Source organism: Perna viridis, chromosome 1, assembly GCF_037379345.1.
Source record: "Perna viridis isolate PV_CMFRI_1.1 ecotype Kerala chromosome 1, ASM3737934v1, whole genome shotgun sequence".
Lineage (NCBI taxonomy): Eukaryota > Metazoa > Mollusca > Bivalvia > Mytilida > Mytilidae > Perna > Perna viridis.
Window position 1 is genome coordinate 26766499 of NC_142445.1, and position 11135 is coordinate 26777633.

At 34.1% G+C, this 11135-nt stretch overlaps 2 protein-coding genes across 3 annotated transcripts; one reads left to right on the top strand and one right to left on the bottom strand.

Moving 5' to 3' along the window:
- Positions 1–901: 901 nt before the first annotated feature.
- On the bottom strand, positions 902–8401 carry LOC148628009 (5' exonuclease Apollo-like). Of its 2 annotated transcripts, none has more exons than XM_088583119.1 (2): positions 8327–8401; positions 902–3204 (listed from the first exon to the last, which is right to left on the bottom strand). In XM_088583119.1, exon 2 carries the CDS (start codon positions 3127–3129, stop codon positions 1018–1020), a length of 2112 nt encoding a protein of 703 aa, XP_088439245.1. In that variant the 5' UTR covers positions 3130–3204; positions 8327–8401; the 3' UTR covers positions 902–1017. The 2 variants fall into 2 exon arrangements, with proteins under 2 accessions (XP_088439245.1, XP_088439236.1); XM_088583110.1 differs by having other exon boundaries at positions 8259–8398.
- A 193-nt stretch (positions 8402–8594) lies between these two features.
- Positions 8595–10560, top strand: LOC148628010 (small ribosomal subunit protein mS33-like). Its single transcript, XM_088583188.1, has 3 exons — positions 8595–8684; positions 9736–9953; positions 10449–10560. The coding sequence occupies exons 2-3, from the start codon at positions 9742–9744 to the stop codon at positions 10552–10554; spliced, it is 318 nt and encodes a 105-aa protein (XP_088439314.1). The 5' UTR covers positions 8595–8684; positions 9736–9741; the 3' UTR covers positions 10555–10560.
- The last annotated feature ends 575 nt before the right edge of the window (positions 10561–11135 follow it).

An 11135-nucleotide genomic window follows, 5' to 3' on the forward strand; every position in this document is an offset into this window, starting at 1 on the left:
CTCGTTCTTGATTTCTACCCTGGACATGACTTTTTATGAACAACTCAGCGGGTGTTTCTAGAAAAGCAGAGGACTCTTACCCTACCAGTGCACATGGTCCATGCTCCCAGTTTTTAGTGGAGTCCAAGTTGCTCAATTACTTTTGTTACTTTGTATGTATGATTTTAGTTACTTAATGTTCTTTGTTGTGTATGTCTGTTTTCCAAGTCTGGTCTTTGTCCCTGGATTACATTCTTTTGATTACTGCTACAACCTTGGTTCCCTTAATTACTCTTTCTTAGATTTACATTGTATATGTATGTGGGAGATGAATGTATCGTTATCTAAAAAATACAGATCTCAATACAGAATAAATTAATTTGAGATAAATACTGTAATCTGATTGGTTAAAATAATTTTGTTAAATATAAATGGATAAAAAAAATATTGACATGCCCCTATTCAGTTAAATTCAGAGCTTCTTTTCTCATGTTTAAAGATAAAAATAAGTTTTAAAATTAATTTATAAGAATTGGCTATGATAAAAATTTTGACTATTGAAAAATAATATAAATTTTCCATATGCATATTTTGTTTATTGCATTTCGCACAATAAACTATGTGCACATGGAAAATTTGTTATTTTTCAATAGACAAAATCTTTATTATTGCCAATTCTTAAATAGACTATTCTTACATTAAAATATATTCATGTAGATATAGCAAATGCAGACTGAGAAAACACAATTTCAATTGTTGAGTTTTTCTGCACCATGAATCACCTCAACCAAAGGCAGTATCTGAGTTTTATATGGATTGGCATTTAAATCTTCTTTGCTTGACATGTTGAACAATTAGCTTTTTTGATCAAACTTCCAGGGTATATCATTATAGGGAATTAAAATCATGCATAGAAATCATGTAGTATAAATAAATTATATTTTAATTAAGTGTTTATAAAATTTACAAAATGTAACTAATTGTAATAAATTATAAAATTTTAAATTAATTATAATTAAGACTTTATCACACAGTAACCTACCCCAAGCTCTTTCTCTTCTTCAAAGGCTGTATGATAAGGTCCTTATTTGTAGGTCTTTTATCTTTATTTATAGGAACAACATTAAATTCTGACGAAAAGTTTCTTTTCAAATTCATGGTCTTAAGTGGAACTAACCTAATTTTGTCTGATGTTGACATATTTTTCTTACAGAGAACAGTATCAGATTTCATTTCATTTTGAATTCTCTTTTCAGTAGCCAGATCAGTTGTATGCCTATTGTTATTCAAAGACTGTGTACAAACTTTTTGAGACTTTTGAGAATGTTTCATGGTTATGGCTGAGTGGAACCATGAATCAATTGTAGTTTGACCTTGACCAAACTTTGACCTATCACATTTCTCATCAGTGTTAAATAAATCAAATCTATCAACTGAAGATTTGCTTACTTTTCTTTTTGAAATCTCATTTGACTCCTCCAAACATTCTTTTGAAACAGTGTTAGTTCTTTTCAAAGCATCACTCTTATAAGGAGATTCCATACACATTTCTTCATTTTCAGATTCACTGGCACTGCTGTAAATTTCAATATGAATGCTGCAAGATGAATCACTTTTAATCGATGTATTGTCCCCTTCACCCCCACATTCTGTTGACTGAGCTAATACATGTACATTCACATCTTCATCTGTTTTTTCATACAGATTACACTGAATCTTGTCCTTTGAAGAACAATTCTCAACATTTTGACCCCTTGTTTCTAGTTCATCTGAATCAATGGTCTCAGAACCATCAACTTTTGATTCTGCTATCTTGTTATCTCCCTTGGCTCGGTCTTCTTTCATTGCCTCCTCTGCCACTTCACTATTCTCACCAACAGAGCTACTTATCTCTAGATTTTTCTTACTTTTAGGAACTGGTTTAAATGATCTCCTTATATTCTCTAACTGTCTTTCAAATTCCTGAGCAGAGATGTCATCTTCAGTTTTACAAGGTGAATAAAACACCACACCCAGAGAAGCCCGTACCTTTTTCTTCACTCGTAACATTTTGATACCCTGTTTCTTCTGTGTCGATACTTTTCTCATGTATGTATTCAATGGTATAGACATGAATTTTTTTACTGTTGGTGGAATGGTGAATTTGGTAGTTGACTCTGTAGATAAATATTTGTCCAGGCAGGACATATCAGATCGTTCAGAAAATTTACTAAATATTCCACCCCTTGGTCTTTCATTTACTATTGGCTGAATAAATTTAGGTTTTACTCTATCTACAAATGTGCAGATTTCTTCAAAATTACTATGGTCAGAATAAGGTATTACATGAATGTTTGCACAATCAGAATAAGGTGAACAACCAAGGCCTGTATAAAGGGCACTAGGTATAATTGCTAGGGTTGGTTCATAGTCATTCCAGCCAAGAACATTAGATCTGGTTATTGTATGTACAGGAACCACTCTAATTTTACAGTCCATATCATCAACACAGAAAACATTGGAAAGACCTAATATCTCTGCAGTCTGATACATTGAGCTTGACACAGATATCCATTCCTGAGTATTTTCTGCTATTTTCACAAGCAATTCTTCTTTACCAAGGTTTCTCATCCCAATAAGAATCCTGTGATCGGCATGTTGCTGTATCAATGACAAAATATTCTCTGTAGCTTGTTCTCTAGTGGGAAAAACACAGTCTTTTGTACAGTATGTGTTATCTAGGTATAAAATGTCAATATTGGAACATTTTGGCAGAGGTATGTCCACAAACATAGTATCGGAATACCGGAAATCTCCTGTATAGAGAACTTTTCCAAAATATCCTTCAAACAGAAACATTACTGATCCTGGACAATGGTTGGCATCGATAACACTAACAACCATTTGCTCTTGTTTCTCTTCATCCAAGTAAATAATATGGCTACTTCCTGTCTCGAGTACAATAACAAGGTCGTCTTTTATATGGTATTTCCCCATCAGTAGTTTCGATGTTATTTCTGAGCAGTAAATGTTATATTGCCATGAGGATGACAAACCTACAGTATGATCACCATGGAGATGTGTCAGGAAAAAGAACTTGGCTGAGGGACATTCTCGTTTTTTCCAGAAGTCAACAGCAATGGGTGTTCCTGGTATAATATGACCATTCATGTTGATGTTATTTTCTCATTTGAAGTTACTTGCTTTTTACATTCTCTGCACTTCTAGTTATATGTCATCTTTATTCTGAAAAAAGAAGAAAAAGTAAAGCAAGGCAAATGTTTATAAACCCATTCTTTAGGCCATCCAGAAAACATTTGTTGGTTTATTGCTTATCAAACTACTTGTTTAAAAACTTTGGAGCTACTTTTTCCTTCTTCATTTCCAAGACAAAATTTTATTCTATTTTTGGGTAAAATTTCTTAAAAAAAAATAAATTTAGACCCTATATAGCACCTTTCTGAAAAAAAAAAAAATAACCCACCTACTGACCTCTCAACAATCAAAGTTTTAGTCTATTAGCAATAAACCAATAATTCATAAATTCATAAATTACTGTTTATTTATACTCTAATACATGTAGCTTATTTTTAACAAAGACAGCCAATATACAAGTATATAGCTATGCAAATGAAAAATGTTACAAAATGTCCAGCTCAACCACATGCATGTACACGTACATACACATATATCACATCCCAAACATTTTGTTTTTGTTTTTAAAGTATACTGTATTCATTTCAATGAGGGAAAACAGCAGGGTTCGTCGGAGAGAATTTGATTTTCTTGTTTCCACTGCTAAACTTTAAGTATCAGACATGGAAAACTGGAACATGTAGTTGTTTTGATGTTTAAGTTGTCCAAAATCTAACAGCAAACTTACTTGTATAGTCCTGAATTACAGAGGTTACAATGGCAGGACTTTTTAAATTTACATTTGTAATTTATATCTATAAATGTGGATATACATTTCTCTTATTTAAATTCAAAGTTAACCAAAGATTAATTGATTGATTGATTGTACATTGTAGTACCAGTGATTAAATGTCACATGGCAGATATTTCATGCATTTCAGGACAAGACGGTTTTGTCAATCAAACACACCCTGCTTGGTAGTACTACCTAACTAGTTTGACATGCTGAGTATGGGTTTTAATGTGTTGGATAATTCAGTCCTTTCCTTCTAAATTCTCATCAACTAGCCTGAATAATAGAGGACTGTGTAGGATTCAACTAGTCCAAACAAGAAAAGTACACATCATTTCACTAGCCCAAATCAATTTTTACAAGCCCCAGGCATCGGGCTAGTGACTAAAGGTGAGCACAGGGATATTATCAAACAATGAGATATTAGCCAGCCTGTGGTGGGAAATTTTCTTACAATAAAGTGTTCATAAAATCATTTGTGAAATACTGAAATGCCATATAAGGGATAAGATTTTGTTTGTTTGTTTGTTTGTTGGGGTTTATGCCTGAGCAGCAATATTTCCGCTATATTCAGGTGATGAACATGAAGTGGATGATAAAATGAACATGAAATGATGATGAAATGAAAAATGGGATGGAACACAAGGATAATGGGGTCGACAAATTTTGATTGCCACTGGAAATAGGGAGAGGTGGGTAGGGTAGGGTAGGGCAATTTAGCCTCCTGTGGTGGAGCCCTATGGTTCCTACTCCGGAAGAATACCACAGTAGGGTTTTTTAACGTGCGAGGAACATGGCATCTTTCCCAACAGGGTACACCAATATGATTTGCGGTCTGGTTTTCCGTATTATAGCCTGACAACCCCAGCATGTAACTCACCAGGGGTATCCCATTCTACCAACTGAGGCACACAACCCAGTTGCTCTGTGGGCAGAGTGCCCTAGCCCCCATCTAAGGTTCTGAGCACTATTTAGTCGCCTTTTATGACAAGCTTAGCGCTGCTGCAGGACTATTCTTTTGACACCCGCACCAGCACGGGGCTAAGGGATAAGAACTACAGTTTATTCTCAGGTCAGCATAACTACTTGTTTTAATAAATCAATGAAAGTGCAAGGTCCTGGACTTTTTCCATTCTAATTGTCTGCCAGAAGAAAGAGAAAGGCCTCAAAAAGATTTAATTTTAAATATCGTATATCCAGGACCAAGGTGCATGAAATTTCCATGGTCCTGCATCAGACATTGAGAATCCCAGACCTAGGACCAGTGCTAATTTGAACCCCTGATGCTACTAAGTGGCCACTGAGGTGCAAAATTTGGAAATTTCATACCTGATGAAAATCAAGTAAAACAAATTTTCTTTTAAAGCTAGATATTTGGGACTTGCTCCAACTGTCTAATAAACTGCCCGATACTATTAACTACATACATGTAAATACTATAAAACTTGATGCTGCTTCACTGTAACTTGTTTTTATTTATTTTTTTTTCAAATCAAAGGTTGAGTCAAACCTCAAACAGTTCTTAAGTAGCACTCCAGCTAAGAATCATGCAAAATGTGATACACAGTTGGAATGCCTACATATTTTTATTTTTGATATTTTGTTTAAAATTTTATAGTTCACAGAAATTAACATGTGGTTTTTCATACAACCCCTGCTCTAAGGAGATAAAAATTACAATGTATATAGAATGTACTGAAGAATTAAAAATTAAGGGATATAACTCTGTAAATGGTCCTAAAATACAATAGAAACTGTTGATTTTCATTGTGGATTATTTCCTAAGAGCAGACAGATTGGAATGAATAATTATACATTTCATCATATAGACCTATAAAGCAACCTTGTAAATAATCAGTTGAACCAAACTGCTTTTTTTTCTGTACTAATTTTAGCTTCAATTACCCTACACATTTGTATATGTAAATGATTATTTTTCCAACCAGTTGGAACTCAAAATAATCTATATGTAATACACAGAAATAAATGTAAAATCAAGCAGCAAAAAGGGGAGATAAATCTGGTTAAAGCTATGCTTATTGTATTATTCTTTGGTCTTTTGAAACCTTTACTCACTAGGGGTCTTTTTGGAAAATTATATGGCTTGACTTTACTACATGTAGTTCATATTTATATTTTGCTACCTATGGTATTTTTAGAAAAAATTACAGTTGCAATGAAGTAGCAATCCAGATAAGAATCATGCAAAATGTGATTCATGGATGGAAAGCCTATATATTTTTATTTTTCATATTTTGTTTAAAATGTTTTGGTAAACAAAAATTAACATGTGACTTTTCATATAACCCTTGTTCTCAGGGGACAAAAATTATATAGAACATATACTGTAGAATTCCAGGTGTTAAAAGAAAAGGCCCGCAGCAGTGATAAACTTGTCGTAAAAGGCGACTAAATAGTACTCAGAAACCTAGCTGGGGGCTAGGGCACTCTGCCCACAGAGCAACTGGACTGTGTGCCCCAGTTGGTGGAATGGGGTATCCCTAGTGTGTTACATGCTGGTGTTGTCAGACTATAATACGGAAATCCTGACCGCAAACCATAACGGTGCACCATGTTGGGAAAGATGCCACTTTCCTCACACGTTAAAGAACCCTTCTGGGACATATTCCGGGAGTAGGAACCATAAGGCTCCGCCACAGGAGGCTAAATTGCAGCAGTGCTAAACTTGTCGTTAAAAGCGACTAAATAGTACTCAGAAACCTAGCTGGGGGCTAGGGCGCTTTGCCCACAGAGCAACTGGATTGTGTGCCCCAGTTGGTGGAATGGGGTACCCCTGGTGTGTTACATGCTGGGGTTGTCAGGCTATAATACAGAAATCCTGACCGCAAACCATAACGGTGCACCATGTTGGGAAAGATGCCACTTTCCTCACACGTTAAAGAACCCTTCTGGGGCATATCCCGGGAGTAGGAACCATAAGGCATCCGCCACAGGAGGCTAAATTGCCCGACCCTACCCACCTTTCCCTATTTCCAGTGGCAATCAAATTTTTGACCCTATTATCTTTGTGTCCCATCCCATTTTCCATTTCATCAATACTTCATGTTCATTTTATCATGCATTTCATATTCATTGCCAGAATATAGCTGAAATATTGCTACTTGGTCGTTAAACCCCAACAATCAATCAATCAATCTTTAGAATTCAAAATTAAGGGAGATAACTCTGTAAATGACACTAAAATACAATAAAACTATTGGATTTTCAATGCGTAGCCTTTTTTTTCGGGTGTATCACAGATTATAGAATTTGCATGAATCTTACAAAGACAGGTAAAATGTTACTGAAAATGTTGATTTTTTAATTAAGAGGTTATTTTGAAAAAAAAAAATTGGAGTGCTCCAGTTGGGATCAATATTTAGTCATTGTCATTAAAAATTTGGTATAATCTATTTTTTTTTATTGTGTACATATTAATCATTTGTTGATGTATCATTTTTCATTTATGGCTATGTCCAAGGAGTTGGGGATATAATGTAGAAATATTATTTCATATTTTTATCAACTAATAAAGCAATCTTTTGATTTTTTTAATCGACTCGTATTACTGGTGTAGATTTGGCAATTCGATAGTCCCTTGGACTCCCAGTTGTGATTTTCAGGGGTCCCAAATGAATGATGGAGGTGAGGGACCTGGGAGCTCGGGTACCAACGTACAAATTGTCAGTGGAGATCAGTGTCAGAGATTAAGTTCACAATGCTGGGAGAATTTCAAACCCAGGTCAGTGATTCTCCATACACAATTAACAACTGGAATATACATGTAGGATGTCCCAGCTGGGTGGGTGTAACACTCATATTTCACCCAGAAAAAAATTTACTGACACGGATGTTTCACCGACTTACACAGATTTAAAACTCCAACTTGAGTGTTGGAGAACCAAATGTCCCTGAGTGCACAATACCATTGCTGCCAGTGCCAGATAATTTTATTTAAATGATGATTTTTTAGATATATGTCCGTCAAAGGCTCAATATTGAATTGAGCTTATGTTTATTATATATATATATTATTGATGCAAACTAAATAAAACTTAATTATTAATTTTACAGGAATAACGCTTGAATTTCAAAATCATTATTTCAAATATTTATGGGCATTCATAACATAGTCCTAGTAGTTTAATTACCAGTCATATATGTTGGGAATTGCTGTTTTGATTTTGTAAGGGCCTAAAGGGGTGTGCTGGGATATTTTTTTGTTTTGGTGATCGGTGGTGGTCAAAACAAAAATATCCCAAGCGCCGAATCCCAAAAGGGATTAGGACTCAGTCTGTTACCGTGTTAGTTACTGTAAAAACTTAATTTTTATTTTGTAACATTTCAGTACTAGTGTAAATATCAACTTTACCTTGTAATTATGATAATCGTAATATGCATAATATACACTTTGTTAATGGACTTCGTTGAGTAACATACATTTGAATTTCATTTCAGCCAAGGGATTTCATAGATATTTCAGCTGTTCAACTTTAAATTTTCGCTGAAAAGTTTGCGTCTGCTAAAATACTCCTTCCATCTCCGTACCGGTTTGTTTAACGATAATTGAAACACACTAATTTAAATGTAATTAAATCCATTATAATTTTGTTGAGATAAAAATACTCTGGAAGTTTTGAATTTTTAGTGCATATACAATTCAAATGAAATATAAAGATATGAAATAGCATCTAGACTTCCATGTTATAGGCAGTCAAATGAAGGGGAGGTAATTAATCGGAGCAAAAAAAAATTCAAGGAGAAAATGAGCTGATCAAAATTATTTAATTATACAAGCGTAAGTATCGAATTTCCAACAAAACACACAACTATTCAACCTTTTTTAGCTGAATGGAAACCTTTTACGTCTTCTAGATTTGTATCTGATAGAGACAGCGACTGAGTGGTCTTTTCATTTCAACTTTCTTGATATACTTCAGTACATGTACATGTATCTGTTAAAAAACTGTCATTTTTAAAAAAGGTAACTGTCTTAATTATTGATAAGTTGTATACTATACTCACAGGAAGGCCAGACGTTGAGACCAAATAAACCATATTTGTTAGTTATGATATCATAACCCTCCATCCACAATACCACATACGTTTTTCCTCTTTCCTGGAGGGAACGTATGTGGATGGAGGTTTACGTTATCATAACTACATATTTGTGGCCTTTCACTGAAAAACAAAAAATTGATCCAGAACTTAAAAAATAGTATCTCTTTAGTGGTCTTGTGGTAGCATGCTTGCCTTGAATGGAACTGTGGAAGGTCGTTGGTTCCATTAGTTATAGAATCACACCACAAATTTTAAAACTGAAAGAACTTGGTACTGCAGAAATTTTTGAGTAACTCTACTCTGGCAAACATGCAGCAAGGTAAGATATGACCCGAGGACTGGTAAATTGGCTTGAAGTCAAGTGTGTCTATGTTGGTCCAGGGTGACAATTGCCCAACTGAAGGTTGTTGCTGTTGTGAGCTCCCACAATAAAAACTAGCTTAGCGTATTGGACTATTATTCCATAAATGCATGAAATAGTACATGTTTTTGCCGCCAATTTATAACTGATATCAATTAATCAGTCGACAAAATGTTTTTTAACAGTTTTTCTGCATGTATCTAATTAGTGATGTCATAACTAATATTTGTATCTCTTAATAAGTATATTGAAAGCAAAATTGTCACAGACATTCTTATGTGCAACTGTTATATTCTCAATACATGTACATTTGTTGTAGTTAATTTTGTATTCATACATGTACATGGATATATTTTCACAAGACAAAATGTGCAAATATTGTTACTGGGTTAAGTGTTTATAGTATTTAATTCATTTAATATTTCAGTTAACAATGTCACAGACAAAGTATGCAGCTCGAATGGCAAAACTTTCAGCTAGAATATTTGGAGAAATTGCCAGGCCAGAATCTCAGAAATCCAAAAAAGTTGTCAAGTTGCTCAGTCAACCATATTATCATGAGAAATCAGAAATAACCCACCTGTATCCAAGACATCATGAGATCAATGACTTGTTTAAAACTCTGAGACATTATGGTCTATTCAGGTAATTTTCTACTGAATGTTCTTGTGTAGAAAATCTTAAACTTTAACAAGTCAAATTTCACGAACTGCATTTATATGTGCAATTGTACTTCAAAATTATGAATTTTAATTTCTCCACACAAAGAATATTACAAGAAGAAATGAAGATTAAACTTTTTCAATAACAAAATTTGGAAATCTGTTTTCTGTTCGTGGTTACATTTACAGTGAATTTAAATTAATCTTCCTTGCTTTGTATGAAAATAATATGAATGAAGCTCTATGCATACTTTAAAGGGTGACTCCAAGCTTGTTGTCCATGAATTGGTACAAACTGACTTCCACCAATTCTACATCTGGTTCGTCTGGTACATCATTTGAGACGTGTCATCTGTAGCTTTCTCATGATATCCAAATTTATGTTGCATTTTATTGTTGTTGTTGTTTTTTTTGTTGATCATTGTGATCTTAACTGCATTGAATTTGATGTTACTATATAAATTTGCTTTTTTTTAAGGAGTGAACATTTAGACTTCACAGAAGAAATGGAAAGATTAAGAGTGTTACGTGGAAAGGGAAAGCCTGCAAGAGACGCTAAGAAAAAGAATAAAAAAGTTGAATAACCAAAATAGTTTCATGTAGTTATTTTTTCATTTGTATCATGGTTTCATACCAGCTCTACTGATATTATTGTCTGTCTGTCATCCTGTCCATTTAATGGATCCATACTTCAACTGTTTGGTGAATTATTTTATCTATGGTAGGATGTATTGGCAGATTATTCTGAGTGAAAACACTGTCAGTCTAATTCAAGAAATTTTGCAAGAGTTATGGGACTTGGACAACTTTAAATGTATCAGCAAGAGGTCATATGGTTACATGTAGCAAACTTGTATAAGAAAGTGCCAGTAGTATGCATTTACTGTTTAGTCAGGATAGCAATGTCATCAATTAAAAAAGAAATAACCTAGAAATTTTTGTAAGATTCTCACCCAGTTTTGTCTGTTTACTTGTTCATCAAAATCTATCAAAGAAAAACCCAATTACTGACACATATTAAGGACAAATTTTAGCACCCATCCGTTTACTTAAATCTTGGCCATGGCAATGTCATGTTGCATAGTGGAGGAACTCAATCAAAAAGAAATATTACTTTATTTGCAATGATGTCATAAAGCTTGCAGGGCCTGGAATGTGAGGAACA